Below are 22,317 nucleotides of genomic sequence, written 5' to 3'. Positions count from 1 at the left end.
AAAAAAGCCCGTCTAAAGCTGCAGTGGCCCAATTAAGTAAAAATGGCCTGGTTACTAGGGGGGGTTAACACCGCAGTCCTCAATTGGTTAAAACACTTGCAGGGGAAAAAACGCTTGGCTAATGAAAGTGAATGGGCTGGTGCACACCAGAGAGGTTCGTTTTTTCCACAAACGCAAACTCGGGGGCTGCAGCATTTTTGAGATTTCTGAGGAGTTTCTGCCTCAATGTTAAAGTATAGGAAAGTGGAAAACCGCTCTGAAAAACGCTAGAATAGAGCGGTTTGCCAGGCGTTTTTGTTACAGGAGCTGTTCAGTAACAGCTTTACTGTAACAATATTTGTAATCTGCAACACAAAAACGCTCCAAAAAATGCTAGGCATGTTTAGAAAACCTCTCTAAACATGCCTAGAATCGCATTGAAATCTGCTTCAAAAACCTCTAGCGTTTTGCAGATCTGCTATCGGTTTTTGGTGTGCACTGGGCCAAATATAGAAGCCTCGCTTTAGGTTCCCATTAAAACAGCTGGCGAGGGGGTTGCTGTGCATTTAGTGAGATTTACAAGACATTAGTTGATCAGAGATAGATGGAGACTAGAGATGTCGCGAACCTCCGATTTTCGGTTCGCGAACCGGGTTCGCGAACTTCCGCAGAAGGTTCGGTTCGCGGAAAAATTCGCGAACCGCAATAGACTTCAATGGGGAGGCAAACTTTGAAAAATAGAAAAAATTATGCTGGCCACAAAAGTGATGGAAAAGATGTTTCAAGGGGTCCAACACCTGGAGGGGGGCATGGCGGAGTGGGATACATGACAAAAGTCCCGGTGAAAAATCTGGATGTGACGCAAAGCAGCGTTTTAAGGGCAGAAATCACATTGAATGCTAAATTGGAGGCATAAAGTGCTTTACAACATCTTGCATGTGTATACATCAAACAGGGAGTGTAATTAGAGTACTGCTTCACACTGACACACCAAACTCACTGTGTAACGCACCGCAAACAGCTGTTTGTGTAGTGACGGCCATGCTGGACTACTGCGCAACATGGCGTGATTGCTCTTCCTCACTCAGTGATGTCAGGTAATGTGTGACTTCCTTCTCAACTTTCCATGGCATTGTTAAAAAGCTTACGTTTTGTTTTTAATTTACATTTTCTACTTGCTGTGTACTTGTTCAGTACCGCTACAATGAGAATCCTGTGGAGGCGGGCAAGTCTGCCATTGTGACCCCGGGTAATGGCCGGGGAATGAGAGGTTTGAATCCGGTGTGGAGCCTGAGCAACGGCTACCACTACACATCCAAGGAGGGCAGCGGGCAGGCATGCACGCCCGCCCGCCCCGAGGTAGTGACCAAAAATAACAATACAGGAGGAGGACTTTCGAGGCCCTGCTGTGTATTTGAAATGAATGTACTTTAAATCCTTTAATGAGAACCAGTTATGGCGGGCAAAGATGACACCACATTCCTTTCACGAGAATCATATGGAGGCGGGCAAGTCTGTCATTTGTGACCCCGGGGAATGAGGGATGGAATCCGGTGTGGAGCCTGAGAAACGGCTACCACCACACATCCAAGGAGGGCAGCAGGTAGGCATGCACGCCCGCCCCGAGGTAGTGACCAAAAATAACAATACAGGAGGCGGACTTTCGAGGCCCTGCTGTGTATTTGAAATGAATGTACTTTAAATCCTTTAACGAGAACCAGTTATGGCGGGCAAAGATGACACCACATTCCTTTCACGAGAATCATATGGAGGCGGGCAAGTCTGTCATTTGTGACCCCGGGTAATGGCCGGGAAATGAGAGATGGAATCCGGTGTGGAGCCTGAGAAACGGCTACCACTACACATCCAAGGAGGGCAGCAGGTAGGCATGCACGCCCGCCCCGAGGTAGTGATCAAAAATAACAATACAGGAGGCGGACTTTCGAGGCCCTGCTGTGTATTTGAAATGAATTAACTTTAAATCCTTTAACGGGAATCCGTTATGGAGGGCAAGTCTGCCATTGTCACCGCGGGGAATGAAGGTTGGATTGCGGCCCGAAGTGGGAGCCTGCTGAGACCCATGCTGTAGCTGCCCTGACCGTGCTTTGCAGACCAGGCATCTGTGGTCAGATGGACCCTTGAGCCAGCGGAAGACAAACCAAGTCGAAAGCATTTGCCAAGAATGTTTTACGGAGGGCACGTTTTTTTGCCCTTTTTTTAAATTTTTTGAAAATGATAGATGGTTGTATTTTTAAATTGTTTGAAAGTTTAGATGGTTGTATTTTTAAATTGTTTGAAAGTTTAGATGGTTGTATTTTTAAATTGTTTAAAAGTGTATCCATTCTTCCTCCCCCCCAGCCACGAACAATACCATGGGAACGTGGAGCAGCAGAAGCCCCCTGTGACGGCTGCCACGGCTGTTCTCCGCTGCTTGTCTTTTGAGGGGTGCTTCTTTTCCTCAGGTGTTCTTGCCATAGCTGTTTGTGCCTTCTCTCCAGGTGCCTTCGTAAAGCACTTGTCCCTACGTGACAGTTGGCCTTTCCACGGCTCAATTTTTGCTGGCAGAGACAACAGATGGCTTTGCTCCGATCTGAGACACACACGTGAAAAAATTTCCAAACCGCTGAGGCCCCCTGGGGTGATGGCGCTACGGTGGCATCAGCAGCAGCTGACGTTGAAGGGCATGTGTGCTCCCTGGCCATAGCTGGCGATACATGGCACCGGACACTGCCCCCAGCTGTTTCTGAGGACGAGCTCCCTCTGCTTCTATCATGGAGTCGTCTCCTCCTACTCCTCTCTGACTCCTCCTCTGAACTGTCCCTCTGGTCATCTCCTCTACCGGGAACATATGTGCTATCCGTATAATCGTCATCATAATCCTCCTGGCCAGCTGCGCTTTCCTCAGACACCTCCTCAAGTGCACCAACTTCAGGTGGTCCACCATCATCCCCATCCACACACGTTACGTCCATACTATCGCCACCTAACTCAGACGTATGAGGTGGTGTACCTGCGCCTTCTTGTTGTTGTTGCAGTAGTGGCTGGGAATCAGTGATTTCACCACCACCACCAAATAACTCCTGCGAAGTGTCAAATGCAGCGGATGTGGTGCTTGTTGTAGCGCTGGTGGCTGCGGGAGATGAGGTGTTCAGTGTTAAATACTCAATCACCTCCTCACAATTTTGGGAAGTGATGGCACGTGCCTTCTTCTGAGCACTGTATTTTGGGGCAGGTCCGCATGAAATCACAGCAACACCACCTCGCACAGCCACAGACCTGCCGGTGCCTGGTGGCCTTCCTCTGGGTCTGCCTCTACCTCTTCCTCTACCTGGTTTGTCCATTTTGTCCATCTCGGGGGTATGCTAACTATATGCAGTGAGGTGGGTTCTCACTCAACACAACAGGTAGTTAGATGCAGTGAGCTGGGTTCACTCAACAGTAAAGGTACTTAAGATGCAGTGAGGTGGGTTCTCACTCAACACAACAGGTAGTTAGATGCAGTGAGGTGGCCAGGTGGGTTCACACTCAACACAACAGGTAGTTAGATGCAGTGAGCTGGGTTCACTCAACAGTAAAGGTACTTAAGATGCAGTGAGGTGGGTTCTCACTCAACACAACAGGTAGTTAGATGCAGTGAGGTGGCCAGGTGGGTTCACACTCAACACAACAGGTAATTAGATGCAGTGAGCTGGGTTCACTCAACACAAGGCTAGGTATATGCAGTGATGAGGTGGGTTAAGTAAACACAACAGGTACTGGGTAGTTAGATGCAGTGAGCTGGGTTCACTCAACAGTAAAGGTACTTAAGATGCAGTGAGGTGGGTTCTCACTCAACACAACAGGTAGTTAGATGCAGTGAGGTGGCCAGGTGGGTTCACACTCAACACAACAGGTAATTAGATGCAGTGAGCTGGGTTCACTTTTCTCCTGTAGGACTCAAAGCGCTCAAGAGCTGCAGCCACTGGGACTCGCTCAGGAGGCCACCCTGCAGTGTTAGGGAGTCTTGCCTTGAACTCCTTACTGAATAGGTACTTGACCTAGCCAGGATTCGAACCCTGGTCTCCCATGTCAAAGGCGGTGCCCTTAACCAGTACTCTATTCAGTAAACACAACAGGTACTGGGTAGTTAGGTAATTAGATGCAGTGAGCTGGGTTCACTCAACAGTAAAGGTACTTAAGATGCAGTGAGGTGGGTTCTCACTCAACACAACAGGTAGTTAGATGCAGTGAGGTGGCCAGGTGGGTTCACACTCAACACAACAGGTAGTTAGATGCAGTGAGCTGGGTTCACTCAACACCACGCTAGGTATATGCAGTGATGATGTGGGTTAAGTAAACACAACAGGTACTGGGTAGTTAGATGCAGTGAGCTGGGTTCACTGAACAGTATACAGTAAAGGTACTTAAGATGCAGTGAGGTGGGTTCTCACTCAACACAACAGGTAGTTAGACTTGGATGCAGTGAGCTGGGTTCACTCAACACAACGCTAGGTATATGCAGTGATGAGGTGTGTTAAGTAAACACAACAGGTACTGGGTAGTTAGATGCAGTGAGCTGGGTTCACTCAACAGTAAAGGTACTTAAGATGCAGTGAGGTGGGTTCACTCAACACAAGGCTAGGTATATGCAGTGATGAGGTGGGTTAAGTAAACACAACAGGTACTGGGTAGTTAGATGCAGTGAGCTGGGTTCACTCAACAGTAAAGGTACTTAAGATGCAGTGAGGTGGGTTCTCACTCAACACAACAGGTAGTTAGATGCAGTGAGGTGGCCAGGTGGGTTCACACTCAACACAACAGGTAGTTAGATGCAGTGAGCTGGGTTCACTCAACAGTAAAGGTACTTAAGATGCAGTGAGGTGGGTTCTCACTCAACACAACAGGTAGTTAGATGCAGTGAGGTGGCCAGGTGGGTTCACACTCAACACAACAGGTAGTTAGATGCAGTGAGCTGGGTTCACTCAACACCACGCTAGGTATATGCAGTGATGATGTGGGTTAAGTAAACACAACAGGTACTGGGTAGTTAGATGCAGTGAGCTGGGTTCACTGAACAGTATACAGTAAAGGTACTTAAGATGCAGTGAGGTGGGTTCTCACTCAACACAACAGGTAGTTAGACTTAGATGCAGTGAGCTGGGTTCACTCAACACAACACTAGGTATATGCAGTGATGAGGTGGGTTAAGTAAACACAACAGGTACTGGGTAGTTAGATGCAGTGAGCTGGGTTCACTCAACACAAAGCTAGGTATATGCAGTGATGAGGTGGGTTAAGTAAACACAACAGGTACTGGGGTATATGCAGAACTGGGTAGTACAATGTGCAGCTCCCTGTCACACACACAGGCAGTCAGTCACTGAATGTGCTGGGCTGCTGGCAGTGGCACACACACTATCAATTAGCAAGGCTGTGCATGCAACAAAAGTGTCAGAAAAAAAAAATGTACAGGTTGAGCTCTGAAAAAAGCTGTTGCTGGGTGCTTTAAAAGCAATATTAATCAGTCAGGAACAAGCAAAGCAGCCTAGAACCTAACTAATCTGTCCCTAAGAGAAAAAGTCTGCAGCAGCTGTCCCTTTCCTCTCTCTAGCAGGCACACGAGTGACTGTAATGGCCGCCGGAGGCTGCCTTATATAAGGGGGGGTGGGGCTCCAGGGCTTACTGTAGCCTGAATGGCTACAATGTGCCTGCTGACTGTGATGCAGAGGGTCAAAGTTGACCCTCATAGTGCATTATGGGGCGAATCGAACTTCCGGAAAAGTTCGCCTGGCGCAGGCGAACGCGAACCCCCAATGTTCGCCTGGAACCGTTCGCCGGCGAACCGTTCGGTACACCTCTAATGGAGACAAGGAGTGCTGCTATGTGCTGCACAGGAACAGCTCGTGCTTTGGGCTGCTGCGGTTCTTGTAGGCCGGATTCTTCTGAGTCATGTTTACAAGACGTTATCACATTCCTCAGCTCCAGCCAAAGATGATGCTGCTCAGCTGGCGAGTCTTAGAAGCTGCAGTATCTATAAGGACCCCGGAAGAAGGCAATCCAGACTCCCGTCAGCTGACAGAGCGCAGCTGTCAGCCACGCAGGGTGCCTGCAGTCCCGGTGACAGCGCACTTTGCTGTGTTCCCTAGAGGCAGAGCGGCTGGGAAAACCGCAGACTCACATCATTCAGCTCCTCTCTATAGAACAGCAATCTCGCCCTGGAAGCTCAATAGAGCTGCAGGGACCAATTAACTGCCAGGAAACAATGCGATGCGCTGGTCCATGTCCGCTAAGCACAGCTGGGCGGGGGACTCCTACTGCGAGGTTTCTAAAATACAGGAATTATTCAGAGAGGGTGAGTTTGTATAGCAGAAGGATCAGCACACTCGGTAATATGTTGCAAAACTTTAAGCTTTTTTAATACAAAAAAGTTTCCAAAAATGCACTTCGTGTACAACAAGGACCAGCAACTTGCAGTAGATAGGCGCCAAAGTCCATCAAATGCCTGCTGGCCAACTTGTATAAAGAGTCCGTGAGGGAGTAGAGTCCAAGATCCACACTTCCCAGGAAAAATGTGTCTCAAAACATGGCGACGGACACTGGCCTAATGCTGTTTCGTGCTCCTGACGTGCACATTTATCGGCTTGAAGACGGGCTGCTGCCTGAAACAGCATTAGGCCAGTGTCTGTCGCCATGTTTTGAGACACATTTTTCCTGGGAAGTGTGGATCTTGGACTGTACTCCCTCACGGACTCTTTATACAAGTTGGCTAGCAGGCATTTGATGGACTTTGGCGCCTATCTACTGCAAGTTGCTGGTCCTTGTTGTACACGAAGTGCATTTTTGGAAACTTTTTTGTATTAAAAAAGCTTAAAGTTTTGCAACATATTACTGAGTGTGCTGATCCTTCTGCTATACAAATTGTCGATTGCCACCTGGTGCTCTGTGTGACCCTCACTGATAATAAATTCTAACTATAAAACACTTTCCTAGCAGAAAATAGCTTCTGAGAGCAAGAAAGAAATAAAAAGGGTCAATAGTTCATAGATTTTAGCTCTGGCATACATCAATGAATGTGCCATTGAGCAAAAACAATAAAACAGTTAAAACTTAAAAAGTAGATTTAAACATAAAATTGTGGAATATCTTAAAAAAGTCATTTCTAGGAGAAGGAAGATAGATACAATCGTTACTTATAGGTCTGCCAACACATGAAGCACTGCTGCTGCTTTTGTGACATTTAGGGCCCATTCACACTAGAGCGTTTTGCTGGCGGTTTCGGCAAAATGCTCAAGCGCTAGCGCTTTTTAAAGCGCTAGTGCAATAAAACCCTATGGGCCCGTTCTTACTTGGGCAATTTGCGTTAATCCCCGGCGATTAACGCAAATCGCCAAATGCAAACGTGTAGCCTGCACCATTTCCAGGCGATTTCCCGGTGATTGCATTTCAGTGCTATAAAAGCGCTAAACACAATCACGGAAAAGTGCAGTGTCCAGTGATTTTTCTGCATGAAATCACGGAAAAATCACGGCGGTAATCGCCGGCGTTTTGCGCTTTTAAGTGTGAATGGGGCCTTACAATACATGATAACCGGCTGTAACTTGAATAAGGAACCTCATCCTATCATCTCAGTCATTTAGAATGTTTGCTTAATAGGAATTAAATGGCAGTTTTTTGAACCGTGATGAGTTGAGGCACAGAGGAGGTGTATAATGCAATCAGCAGATCTTTCTCCAATCACGCGCTAATGAGAGGAGCCGTGTTCTAATTGGCTGATCAGTCTCATTATTGTGTTGACATTGTCAGAGAGACTTTTAAAGCAGCTCAATCAGGACTTGCCTCCGATTTTTTTTAACCACCATTTTTCAATGGAATTAACTTCTACGTTATGTACACGTTATACACAATTAGAATGTGCTATCGTTAATCCACAGGCGCAGGGCCGGGCCGAGGCATAGGCTGGAGAGGCTCCAGCCTCAAGGCGCAGTGTAGGAGGGGGCACACAATTTATTCAGCTGTCATTCCTAATTGTGTATGAAGCAGAAAGAAATAAGAAAAGGGGATACATGGCAGTGACTGCAAGCCAGATAACTAGATATTAAGGTGTTGGGGAGGTTGTGGGCCCTGTGGCCCCTCTTAGTCTAATAGCAATCAGTGTGTGACGTCTGGGGTGGGAGGAATGGAGGGGCGCACTTTGGTGTCTCAGCCTTGGGTGCTGGAGGCCCTTGTCCCAGCTCTGCACAGGCGTCTCTGATGCCCCACAGATAGCAATAAGATTGTGATGCACTTGAGAGGAACTTTTCTTAACCCTTTCAGGACCGCCTCATGTAAATCCTACGCCGCACTTGTGGCCGCCCTAGGCTGATGCGGCGTAGGATTTATGCCACCCGCCGTTTCTGCTCCCGACGCAATCGTGCGCACCCGAGAGAGGAGATTAAGCTGTCATATGACAGCTGACATCTCCCCTCAGTGATCAGGAGCCATCGCGAGTGGCTCCTGATCACGTGATCACTATGATCGCCGGCGGATCGTAGTGATCACTGTTAGTGATGTGGCAGTAGGGGGGGGAGAAGAGGATCCACTCACCTTCATGCCATTCCCCTGAGGATCGGTGCCCCCCTCCGCTCTAGGCGGCATCCCCGCTCGCTGTGACATAAGTGTCGGGTCCCGGCTTGATGACATCATCAAGCCGAGACCCGGAACCAAGCGGCAGTACAAGCGTGGATGCCAGCCAGAGCGGAGGGGTCCACAGCTGCTCATCGCTGGAGCCTGGGAGGTGAGTAAAGGCTGCTGCATGCAGGGGGGACACCTGGCCCCACAGGGGACACCATGCCCAGCTAGCCACAGTGGGGATCCGGCTGCCCAAACTACGGGACCCGGTACCAGCAGACAGAGGCAGCGGAGAAAGGCGGCGTGGGAGCGATTCAGGCTGATGGGGCTGGAGGAAGCCCCAGGTATGTATAAATCCGTTATGCTCTTCGTATCTGGTTCTCTTTAAGGGGGGTTAGGCAGCCGGTCCCGAAAGGGTTAAAGTGTACCAGAGATGAGTAAGCTTAAAAGTGTTATACATACCTGGGGCTTTCTCCAGCCCCATCCGCACAGATCGCTCCCACACCGCTATCCTCAGCTTTCTCCATCTTCTGTACCGGGTCCTATAACTTCGGACAGTCTGAGCATGCGCAGTGTGCCTCCTCCATCTCTCTCCCGCGGAGAATAGTACTGCGCCAGTGCAGTACTATTCTCCGCCAGAGAGAGACGGAGGGAGCTTTCTCTACCGCAGAGAGCGCACTGTGCATGGTTAGACTGGCTGCGACTGGCCAAAGTTACAAAACCCAGTACAGAAGAGGGAGAAGACTGACTGGCATGGGGGCGATCCGTGCAGATGGGGCTGGAGGAAGTCTCAGGCAGGGCTGTGGAGTCGGAGTCGAGGTAATTTTGGGTACCCGGATTTGGAGTCGGAGTCGTTGATTTCATAAACTGAGGAGTCGGAGTCGTCTGATTTTTGTACAAAATCCACAGTCCTATTAAGTATTAGACTAAAACATCGGAGTCGAGGAGTCGGAGCCATTTTGGGTACCCGGAGTCGGAGTCGTGGTTTCATAAACTGACGAGTCGGAAGATTTTTGTACCGACTCCACAGCCCTGGTCCCAGGTATGTATAAAACTTTTAAGTTTACTCGTCTCTGGTTTTCTTTAATATTACTTATATTAATATAGCTTTAATAAATAAAATATGACTTTACTAGTTCTAGGCGGTAGATGTAGTCACACACTTGACAAGCAGCCTATTGGTCCAATCAAAGCGCCGAGATCATGTCCTATGAAGCCAGTGAACCTGACGGGGCTCGGTGGGATGAGTGGAGCGGCCGTTATTGGCAAGGATCAACCCCATTATGTCTCCGGGCAATTGCTGTGGCTGCTTTGGGCACATTGCTGTGGCTGCTTTGAATCACGGTTCTGCGGCACACAAAGAAGCAAAATGGAAACGAATGTATTGATGGAGGGGGAGGAGCTAGAGAGAATCCCCCCGTAAGTAAATGCTCGCTGCCCCCCCCCCCCAAAAAAAAACACCATTTATGGACCTCCCTTAGAATAGGAGGTGGTAGGAATTGTATTTCCACCCACTCCAGAACGGAGATGGCTGAGTCCAGAGTGGGATCATCCACCAGGCAACATAAGCAGGTGTCAAGGGGCCCACCTGTCACCCCTCTCCACTTCAGCTTACCAAAACGACCACAAGGAGGGCCCACATCTACTATATTGCCTAAAGCCCCATTACATCTTAAAGAACAACTGAGAAGACTATGGAGGCTGCCATGTTTATTTCCTTTTAAACAATACCAGTTGCCTGGCAGCCCTGCTGGTCTGTTTAGCTGCAGTAGAGTCTGAATCACACCCGAAACTAGCATGCAGCTAATCTTGTCAGATCTGACAATAATGTCAGAAACACCTGATCTGCTGCAAGCTTGTTCAGGGTCTATGGTTGAAAGTATTAGAGGCAGAGGGTCATCAGGGCTGCCAGGCTACCTCTCTCTTCAGTTGTCCTTTAATCCATCTCTGGCTGAGTCTATATAAGTTGGAGGGAGAAAGCTTTAAAGGGAATCAGAGACTAAGCACCCTCATGTATTTTACCATATATATCAGTGGGAACATTAGAGAAAACACCTACCCTGCTCTCTATTTCATTCTGCACTGCACAGTTTGCTTCTTATCAGCCCTGATAAAATCCCCGGCTGAGCATTCAGTCTGGCTTTGCTCAGGAATATTTATAGCTCAGTCTGTGTTCTCTCATGTATTTTCAAGTCCAAGCCTGCCCCCTTGTGGCTCTGCTCAGGTATCATTATAGATGAGTCATTATAACAAAGCCAGACTGAATGCTCAGGACATTTTATCAGGGCTGGTAACAGGCAGGCTGAGCAGTGCAGAATGAAACAGAAAGCATGGTAGGTGTTTTCTCTAATGTTCCCAATGATGTATATGGTAAAATACATGAGGGTGCTTCGTCTCTGGTTCACTTTAAGCGGAATGTGGACAAACACCTCGCTAGGTGCACAATGGGTTACTGTGAAAGAAGGGAAGTTAGAGCAAAGCGATATGTTTAACTGCAAATCACAGCATGGGTTTCCTTGACCACTTTAAACTTAGACTTGAATTTCTGTAATGCAAACAAAACGTTTTCCTGAAAAATACCCAAAGTTCCTAAATTGCTCTCAGAAACAGAAACTCCAGAGATGATGAAACAAGCCGACGTTTCACCCCTCTGCATTGTCTTGCTCGTGTAGCTAGCGGACGGGGTGCCCGTGACATGACCTGGTGGACTTTGCCAGTAGGACCTTGGTGCACAGAGACGTCCTGCAACTGCCCATGTCCACCCCACCCCCACAGAGGACACACAGCAAACACTCCATCAAGCAAAGACATCTTCTCACCTTGATTTTTTCACCTTTGATTTCCACCGTTTTAATCATGAAATCTACCCCGATGGTGGCCCCCTGGCCTGGTGGGAAGAGACCCTGTGAACAAAACAGAATGAGTTGGAATGTTAGGAAACTTCTACCACTCTAGAAATCCCTACATAGCTTTATTGTCACTAGCAATGCTCAATTTAGATGTATTATTATTTATAAAGCGCCAACATATTCTGTGTCAGTATATCAGTCAAAAGTATCTAATCCTGCCCAATCGCTGAGGTTGCTGCTAGCAAATTGTTGAGGTTGCTGCTAGCCAATCACTGAGGTTTCTGCTGGCCAATCGCTGAGGTTGCTGCTGGCAAATCGCTGAGGTTGCTGCTGGCCAATCGCTGAGGTTGCTGCTGGCCAATCGCTGAGGTTGCTGCTGGCCAATCGCTGAGGCTCGATTCACAGTAGGACATTGCATTATGATGCGACGTTAAAGTTGCAATGCAAAATTACACCACAACGCACCAAAAAAAAAGTTGCAATGCAACTTAATGCTGCGTTACTGTCTCATACAGTAGATACAGTAGAGCATACAGGCAATGAAAAATGTGCTTCCCTGGATCTGTAAACATCTGTGTTAAGAGGTAACGCACTGCAGCAGTGCGTCACAATAAACGCAACATTTACAATGCGACTTTAACGTTGCACTGTGAACGCTGCATAGGGTTAACATGGCAGTGCGGTAAGCTGCGTTATGCGACATTATTAACGCAGGACAATAAAGTCCCACTGTGAATCTAGCCTCAGGTTACTGCTGGCCAAAGCTCACTACTGGCCAGATAATAATCTCATAACAGGACGCTCTACACACAGTGTAAAGAACTTTCATTTTTAACACATACACCAACCCCTAGGCATGCCCATGTAAATAAAACTCAACATATGATGATAACATTGAGGCTGGTCTTAGACTATGCCTGGTGCGTTGATCACGTAGCAGGGGAGCCTGCTGCGCGATCAACGCACAAATCCATCTTCATATGACCCTGCGGCAGAGTTCGCCATCAGGGACATATACATAGCACCGCTCCCTGCTCTGTGGCGTACTCCCTGCTGGGCGAGAAGTACGCCACTGGGTTTCCTTGGGATTCAAGTCTGCGCTCTGTCCTTCACACTTATAACTGCACCACCCATACACTTGCGTTAAGCGTGGTATTTGCGGTAATGCACTGCAGGCTGGGCATCTGGAGTGTAATGGGATGAAGACTTCTGGCGCAAAGCAAACAAGTGTAAAAGGTCTCATTGACTTGCACTGTCGTTGCGTTACCCTGTGGTAAAACAGGGTAATGCAACGCACACTTGCAATGCAAGTGTAAAAGGGGCCGAAGGGACCTGAAGTCTTGAAAGCACAAAATACAGGAACTTCTTCTTTACAAAGGTTTTAATTTGCACTCACTGATTAACCAAAACATTATAAACACCTGTATAATATTGTGTAGCATAGACTCCACAAAACCTCTGAAAGTCTGCAGTGGTGTCTGGCACCAAAACGTTAGCAGCAGATCTGAAAGTGCACCCGACCTGAGGCTAAACTACCTGAGCTAAGCACAGTGATGTGTTCATGTTGGATCCACATACTTCCGCACAAATTTAATGTTCTTCTACTCGTTCTCCACCGTAATCACTCCTAGAAAAATTTTACTTTCCGCTAAAGTCAAATTATCAGACAGGAAGAGGCGGGCTTGCTGCGATGTTTACTCCTACTACCCTCCTGATCCCTCCTCTTTTTTTCCACCCCATTTACTGCCCTTGGCAAAAAATGTTCAAAGTCACAACTGTTGCCACAGCCCAACCCCAGCTTGGCAGCTGTGGCCTAAATGGTGGCTGTCAAGCTGGGGGCGTGTGAGTTTTGGCGCAGGTGTTGCTGGTTATGGCCTAATGCTAGGTACACACCATACAATTTTCTGTAAGATTTACCTGCCAGATAGAGAATTTGCAACATGTTGGAAATTATCTATCTAACCATATACCTGCCCAGCAATTAGGCATTGTTCTACTCAGCAAGAGATAACCAAAAGACAATGCAACAGGTAATGACCAGTCTCTACAGAAAATAATCTAATGCAGAAAATCTAACTGACAAATCTAACAGAAAAAATGCTGACCTTACCCTGCCTGCCCACCTACTAATCTCATTGTTCAAGCCCATTTGCCCTGACCTCTGGCCTGTCTTCTCCTCATGCCTGCTTTCTTCCATAGCACAGAACAGGCTCTATGCAGGACAGGTTCTAGAGTTTTTGCCATCTGCAAACCCACCAGCATGTGTCCCCTTTAATAAGAATTGCGGCCAGATTCTGTGTTCTGACCCCTCCCCCAGGTAATAAGTGCGGACAATATCTGCCTCCCGCCCCTTTAGTAAGAAATGCTGTATTTGCCCTCACCCCTTTCCCACAGATCCAACCTCACCCCAGAAAGAAGTACAGCCAATATCTGCCTCTTCCCCCTCCCCCAGTAAGAAGTGCGGCTAGATTCTGTGTCCTGTATTAACACCCCCCTCCATATAAGAAGTGTCCAGGGCTATGGGATCTATCTCTATCTCTTACCATGCGGCAGCATCTCTCTGTGGGCTTCTGATATCACATGATGGACTTCGGTGCTGAAGAGGAAAACAGCCGGTGCTGGACCAGGAATTTGTGCTCCGCTGCAGCTGCTCTACACACTAACATGTCGCCTGCACTGTTCCCTAGTAGGGACAGTCCTGGCTGTATGTCTGTATTAAGATCATTCCCAGAATGATCTTTCCCAGGCCACCATTACTGAAAGTGTGTATGTAGCTTTTTTTATTACCATGTTCATCATTTTTGTACATATGAACAAGGACAAAGATCAACTATTAGCATAATAGCAATAACATAATAGCAGATTGACATTGTACAAGATGATATGCCTCATAGGCGAACGCATCTGAATGAATTACAGCGAAATAACATTGAATCATTCCGTGTCTATCTAGCATTGTAATCTTTGGGTACATCATGACCTAGATAAATGAAAACCTGAAGAGGTTTACTTTAAAGAGGAACTGTAGTGAAAATAACATCATGAATAAAAATGTATCACTGGTGGTGACTTCTTTAGTTCTGCCAGGTGATCTGTACGGAATGTTCGTTACTGAGAGTTCTATGCACAGAGGGAGATACTGCTTGCTTGGCAGTTGGAAAAAGCCGTTATTTCCCACAATGCAACTAGGTTCACAGACAGCAAACTGTCAGGACCATGGTCCTGACATCACACTGTGGGAGGGGTTTCACCACAATATCAGCCATACAGACCCCCACGATGATCTATTCGAGAAAAAGTAAAAATTTCTCATGGGAAAGGGTGTATTGGCTACAGATTAGAAAGAAGTTCAAACCTTGTTTAAAGAGAACCCGAGGTGGGTTTGAAGAATGCTATTAGGACACAGAGGCTGGTTCTGCATACTGTCACCAGCCTCTGTGTCTGTACTGTGACACCCCCCCCCGTGGTCTGCTGTCCCCCAGAAAAAAAAAACGCTGTGCTAGTGACAAGCAGCTTGTCGCTAGCAGGTTGTTTCCCTTTGTGCTGCCTGTCACCACCGCTCCCCCGCCTCCTCTATAGCGCCGCTCCCCACCTGCGTCCCTTCCCGCCTCCTTAAGCTGATTGGAGGAAGGGACACACGGCTGTCCCTAGTACAGCGCTGCTGCAGATCGCAGCGCTGTACAATGTAATCTAACAGTCTCCCGAGTGGCAGACGCCGCTCGGAGAATGAAGGCGGGGCTCCGCTCCGCCCACTAACAGGAGATGCGCGCACAGCATGCGCGCAATCTCCTGCACTGCGAGCCCCAAGGACTTTACACCAATCGGCGTTAGCTGGTCCTGGGGCTGCCGCCGCGGCCACGCCCATTGGCATGACGCGGTCGGCGAGCAGTTAAAGTGACATTGACGTGAAAAAAAATGATATAATGAATTGTATGTGTAGTATAGATACTTAACTACCTAAAAACCGCTCCACGCCAATGGGCGTGGACACGGCGGCAGCCCCAGGACCGCCTAACGCCAATTGGCGTCAAGTCCTGGGGCTCTGATTTGCATGAGATCGCGCACAGGCTGCGCGCGCATCTCCTGCTCGGGGGCGGAGCTCCGCCCCCTCTTCAGTCTCCGAGCGGCGAAGACTGTTAGACGACGTAATCGCCGTCTATTTACATGTACAGCGCTGCGATCGACAGCAGCGCTGTACTGGGGACAGCCATGTGACACGGCTGTCCCCTCCTGAGGCTGGGGAGTGATCGGCTGTCATAGGCTGAAGCCAGCTGATCACCCTGATTGGCTGGCAGGGGGAGGGTGCAGGGGAGGATAAATAAAAAAAATAGCAAAATGTATTAAAAATAAAATAAATATTTATAAAAAAAATAAACAACTGTGGAGCGATCAGACCCCACCAACAGAGAGCTCTGTTGGTGGGGGGAAAAGGGGGGGTATCACTCGTGTGCTGTGTTGTGCGGCCCTGCAGCTTGGCCTTAAAGCTGCAGTGGCCAATTTAGCAATAATGAGCCTGGTCTTTAGGGGGTTATAACACTGCAGTCCTCAAGTGGTTAATAAAACATTAGTAGCAAAGAAAAGAGTCTCATATTTTTATTTTCAGTTATATAGCTTTTTTAATAACACTGGATCATTCCGTAATATTTGCAGTTTACAAACTACACTCTGCATTTTAAACTGATAGAGCAAAAGTAATGACACTTTAACCTTCTCTGCAGTAAAATCATATCTGAAGTTGTCTTTCACTGTTTCTTTGCTGTATAAGTGCTGATAGAAAACAGCACTGTAGTCCATCATCGGAAAGCTCAGAGAACTCTGCCTAGATAACAAGTGAAGTTTCTTAACTCTTCCTGTACTGGAAACAATATGAGACTCATATCTGTGCTACTAATGTTCTCTTTCTTTCTTATCTCATAAGTTTATTTTCACTTCAGATTCCCTTTAAAGAGAAACCGTGATCAAGAATTGAACTTCATCCCAATCAGTAGCCGATACCCCCTTTTACATGAGAAATCTATTCCTGTTCGCAAACAGACCATCGGGGGGCACTGTATGGCTGATATTGTGGTGAAACCCCTCCCACAGGAAACTGTGAGGACCATGGTCCTGGCAGTTTCCTGTCTGTGAACCTCATTGCATTGTGGGAAATAACATCTGTTTACAGCTATTTCCAACTGCCAAAAAAGCTAGCAGCAGCTACTTCCAGTGACATCACCTGCCAGCAGTAAAAATGTAACCATGTGATAAATGTCAGAATGTAAATCAGGGAACGGAAAGATTTTACAGTGGGCAAGCACTGACTAAATCATTTATACATAATTATTGTAAAAATGAAGCACTTTTTTATACATTATTTTCACTGGAGTTCCTATTTAAAGCACTGTTAAATCTACTGGAATTAAAGCAGAGATCGTTGTCATGACACATTTCTAAAACACTGAAATATTCTCTGCCTGGCTCTACAGAATGCATCAACTGACTCTCCGCAGTCTCTTTCCCTCTGAGGGACTCGTAGTGAGAGGAAAATGCCGGCAGGCGCCTCTTACCTGGGTAAATCTCCGCACCAGACAGGTCTTCCCCACTCCGGCGTTTCCAATTAGAACGATCTTGAATAGGAAATCATAATCTTCCATACTCATTTACACAGCTGTGGAGACACAAGTAGAGAGGGTCAGTCAGCCAGTCGGGCTCTCCTCTCGCTGCTCGCACTGCGCTGGCTTTATTGTGACATTCGCAGGGAACTTTACACCTCCCAGTAAACAGGGCAAAGGTCCGCTGCCTCGCAGTCTCCGCCACGTAGCGATGAGACACCGCCGGCAGAACGCATTGAGCAATTAGCACAATGCTCTGGAGATGTTTGTAGAGTTTTTTACAACTAGATCATTGTCCGTGTTCAGTTATGTGTGTGTAGTTATTAGCTACTATCTGCGACGCCTCGGTGAGGGATGCTGGGATGTCTGCGGGGCGACTGGAAATACGGGAGGAAGGCTCAGTATTGTGTCTTGTCGCTAAGCTGCTTGATGAATTGCTAACGCCACTTGTCTAGTTCACTTCCCCTTGACCAATAGAAATCCGTACCTTGCAATGATGTATAGCAAGTGATGCAAGTGTGCACAAGTCTTTGACTTCAAGGACCACTCCAGGGAAAAAAAAGTAAGCAGTTCAAATCTAGCAGAACGGACAGGTTTTGGACTAGTCTATCTCCTCATGGGGGATTCTCAGGGATTTCTTTGTTTTCAAAAGCATTACCTGAACGGCAGTTTAACTGCTAAAATAGTGAGATACCAGCCAGACTCCCTACTTGCACAATATTTTGGCAGTTGGTCATAGCAACTGCTGTTCAGGAAAAGCTTTTGGAAAACCCTGAGAATCCCTCATGAGGAGATGGACTAGTACAAAAGCTATCGGTTCTATTAGATTTTAACTGCTTACTTTTTTCGCTGGAGTGGTCCTTTCAGTTTAGATCCTCTAGTCCAGGCATGGGCAAACTTGGCCCTCCAGCTGTTAAGGAACTACAAGTCCCACAATGCATTGCAGGAGTCTTACAGCCACAGTCACGACTCATAAAGGCAAATGCATTCTGGGACTTGTAGTTCCTTAACGGCTGGAGGGCCAAGTTTGCCCATGGCTGCTCTAGTCCATAGTGGAACCTATGTTCAAGTGTTATATAGTTGTATACCAGAGATTAGGGTTCTCTATAATTTACCTGAAGGCATAGGAACTCTTTTTTTCCCCTCTGCTGTCAACCTCTTGAATTCTCTCCATGCCCTCCAACCCCTCCTTTCCCCTCCAAAAGATGGTGGGCTCTGGCTGTTGTAACCAATGAACTGTCTACTGGAACACTGTCCGAATATATCTGTTGACACCGCTGTATTGTGTTCTTTTGTTACTAGCATTTATATTTTTCACTTCTAAGTCCTGTACTTGAAAAACCCAACTGCGGGAACGACCCACTCGTGCTTGGCAAATAAGTGACTTCTGATTTTCTGATTTCAAAAGCGTTTCCCGCATTGTTTTAAAGGGAACCCAATGCAAACTTTGAGTAAAAAAAAAAAGGCAAAAAAATAAAAAAAATAGTTTGATAACAAACCACGATTCACAAAGACAGATGACAAGTTAAAAACAACAAAATAACCACACTTTTTCCAGTATAAATATGCACAAATCTATAGTATATGTGCTAGAAATCCTCCTACTCCCAACATATATTATTTATCGTAGTCTAATCATACAAAACCGAGTTTGGAATTCTCAATGCATTTTGTGAACCTCACAGCACATCGTTCACTTTTTAGGAGCAAATCTCAGCTAAGGAGATCTTGGACTTGAGCTCGAGTCTAGGACTGTTGTGTCATGCTAAGGTTTCCCAAAGTGACGGACCATACGTTTTTTACAGAAATCGGCATTCACCAGCGGTCTCCAAAAAACAGTGGGCACACTTCATGGGGTATTTAATCTTAAATAGAGGATCACATGGGGGTGCCAGTAGACACTAGGTATAATCTAAGCATAAACCAATCATTTGCTTTGGCCAACTTAGGAGCAAAAACTCTTGGTTTATACTTGAGTATACACGGTACACGTTTAGAGCAGGCTTTGCCAACATAGTGACAGGCACAATCTCCCACCAATCTCTTATGCATCAAACTGAATATGGATGAGGTAGTCGATAAACTGGTCAACTGAAGAAAGAAATATGCAAACTAAATCCATGTCACATTTTAGTTATAATTCTGGGAAATCTAGTCTGGCCTGTATGGGCTTTGTGAGTTACATGGTCACTCATGAATGACTCACCCACCGGGCGAATCTACAGATGACAGGAAGCCAGCTATAGGCTCTGAAAAGCAAATTGTCCAGATACCAACCTAACCGCAATCTCAGATCTGCACATGACCTTCTTCTGTCCTCCTCTAGAATCACCTCCTCGTATTCACATAAATCTAATTATGCCCTTGGTTGGCGCTTTATAAATCAATAATAATAATATACTGCAGTGTTATCCTCAGGCTCTTTTAGCCGGGTGCTCCACCCGGCTAATTTTGGTGAACACCCGGCTGTCATCGTCTCACCTCCTCCTATGCTGTAAGCAGAGTTGTGCAGAGAAGCACCGGCCCTGTACTATCTTATCACGTCCCACCTGGCTAATTTTTCATGCCACCCGGCTGGGAAAAAATTCTGGGGAGAACACTGTACTGCATTGTTCATCAAAGCCTTGAACAAACCTGCGGGCCTCCAACAGAGTATGAATTAAAAGTCGTAGAGGACCGGAGGTCCTCTTTAATCGTGGAGCTTACCCATGTGTGCAGCACTAATTGTACAGATTTGCTCTAATGACGCCGGTGAGAGTGGCCCATCGATATCCGTCCTTGTTAGAACCCCACGGTATCTGATTTCAATTAGGGCGCTAAGTAAATAGTTTGTTTTCGTCTGTCATTCGGATTAGCCTGATGAAGTACAGTGCCAATCCGTATCATCTAATAAAAGCAGTGTTCCGTTTCTCTCCATCACCTTAGCAACAGAATTTGGCTGTGAGTCAGCTCGATTACATCTCAGAAAACACGAGACTCCGGCACCATTGTTTCAGCAGGAAAGCTCCTTACATAAAAAGCCTCTGAAATAAGGACAGGCTTAACCATGGGAAGTACTCCGCAGCATCATGGCTTTGCAGGTAGCACTGTGATCCAGCAGAGACGAGCTCCTTACCTGAGCAAGGTCCAGCTCCATGAGTGTTGTCATTTGTGGATGGTACTTGTGCCAATTTCGATAAGCCCCAGCTACCAACAAAATACTGAGGCCCCTTCTACACTTACCGCAGTCTGCCGCGTCACCCAAAAACACTGCATGCGGTCGCAATACCCGCTGCCTGGCTGTCCTGCTGATCCTCTATCTCTAATACTTTTAGCCCTAGACCCTGAACAAGCAGGCAGATCAGATGTTTCTGACTGAAGTCTGATTAGATTAGCAGCGTGCTTGTTTCAGGTGTGTGATTCAGTCACTGCTGCAGCCAAAGAGATCAGCCGGACTGCCAGGCAACCGGGTATTGTTTAACCACTTCTGTACCAGCAGTCTCTGCCCCCTTAAGCACCAGAGACTGCTGGTACGGTAAAATACTGCTTCATGACGAATCACCGCACATAACCGCCGGTCACGAAGCAGCCCCATCACCACAGGCTCCTCTCTCTGCCGTCTCCATGACGGCAGAGTGCTGACAGCCGGTTAGGAATCACTTTAATTTGCTCCTGACGCTGTCTATCAATGGGAGCCAATGTGATTGGCTCTGCATGATAATGAGGTCAGGAGCCAATGAAAGTGGCTCCTGACCTGCTTACAGAGCTCTGCCATCTTATAGACGGCAGAGCGAGCGAATTGTGGCGAGATAGGCGGGGACGTTGAATCTACGTCCAGGCAAGCCACAACACCACCTGCTGGACGTAGCGTACTGCGTCGGTCCTGAACCAGTTAAAAAGAAATAAATATGGCAACCTCCATATTCTCTCATTTCAGGATCCCATCAAAGAGAGCCCGTGCCGAAGTTCAGGTTCAAAAAGAGATACTTACCTAAACAGAGGGAAGCCTCAGAATTCTATTGAGGCTTCCGTCCCTTCATGCTCTGATGTCTCCTCTTAGCCAGTGTGAGGTGGGGGCTGTACTCCTATCCTGTTACCAGTAGCCGTGCAAGCACAGCCACGCATGTGCAGTAGCAAGGAGCCAATCGCACGCGAGTGGCTGTGGCTTACTGCGCATGCGTGGAGATGCTCGGGCAGTACTGCGTGGCCGCGCTGATGGAAGAGGAGGTACACTGCCCTGATATGATTGGCGACAATGCCTTGTGTCGCTAATCTTCCTGTGGGGGGGCGCGCTCAGTGACGGGGGGACATCAAAATTCAGAGGGACGCCTCAATAGAATCCTGAGGCTTCTCTCTCTTTAGGTAAGTATCTCATTCTGAACCCAAGCTTTGGCTCGGGTACACTTCAAGCCCTGCTCCTACCTCAAACGACCTGCGTGAGGACAGGAGTTTGGGCAGGTGCCAGTTATGTGTTCTGTGTAATGGGTGGAATGTGGCGGTCTGCTCACTATCATTACACAGAGAGCTGCCCTGCGTTCTGAGGGAACAGCCTCTTAATAATAAGCAGGATAAAACCGCGTAGTATCATAACTAATAACACGTCTCCGCTCCCTCTCCCTGGCTCGTTGTCCCGTATCCCCGGCTGCGCTGTCACACGGTTGTCACCGCTAAACGAGAGGAAAATCACAGTGTGTATCTAGACGTGCTATTTTAGGACAATATTCCTCCTCAGAAATTGCTGGATATCCAGAGCAATTGTCTTCAAACCGTCTGGCATAAACACCTGGCAGCCGACACAAACCAGCCGCAAAGCAGACCTGTCACAGTCCGGGACGAGTGAACGCTAAACATCGTCAGACGAAAAAGAAAATAGTCAGATCAGTGGACATGAGAGCGTGACGTAACATGCGTATGATGTGTGTAATGTGATGGAATTGTATTATTATTATTAAAGCGGATCTGTAAGAAAAAAAGCGCCACTAGGGGGTACTTACCTCAGGAGGTGGAATCCTCTGGCCGAGTCCGCCGCTGCCCCCCTAGTGTATAAATGTGCCCCCTGTGTGTGCATTTACATAGTACCATCTATTTGTCACCGTTTAGTGCGTGGCGCTTATGACCTCACACACAGATGCAAGCGCCAGCAGCGTGTAAGGGCGCAAACAGAAGAGGAAGAACTGGAAGATTGATGGGCACCACGTGGTGGGCGGCACAGGACAGGTATAAATGCACACATGAATGGTCTATCGTCCGCCAAGCCGAGAGATGTATGGCTACCTTAAAGAGAACCCGAGGTGTGTTTAAAGAATGTTATCTGCATACAGAGGCTGGATCTG

The 22,317-nt window shown here is 47.4% G+C and overlaps 1 protein-coding gene across 1 annotated transcript in view; it reads right to left on the bottom strand.

Annotated features, from left to right (window-relative positions):
• The window catches only part of LOC137545457 (ras-related protein Rab-30), a 158,287-nt gene that overhangs the window by 16,671 nt on the left and 119,299 nt on the right, over positions 1-22,317 (bottom strand). The window contains exons 2-3 of the mRNA XM_068266704.1: positions 16,961-17,061; positions 11,385-11,468 (exon numbers count right to left, since the gene is read on the bottom strand). Of these exons, the coding sequence (XP_068122805.1) occupies positions 11,385-11,468; positions 16,961-17,053 (177 nt within the window). The 5' untranslated portion in view covers positions 17,054-17,061. The remainder of the gene's footprint in view (positions 1-11,384; positions 11,469-16,960; positions 17,062-22,317) is intronic.

Source organism: Hyperolius riggenbachi, chromosome 2 (assembly GCF_040937935.1).
Source record: "Hyperolius riggenbachi isolate aHypRig1 chromosome 2, aHypRig1.pri, whole genome shotgun sequence".
In the NCBI taxonomy this organism is placed as follows: Eukaryota; Metazoa; Chordata; class Amphibia; order Anura; family Hyperoliidae; genus Hyperolius; species Hyperolius riggenbachi.
The sequence above is the reverse complement of the archived record's forward strand: the minus strand, read 5'-3'. Positions and strand labels throughout refer to the sequence as shown.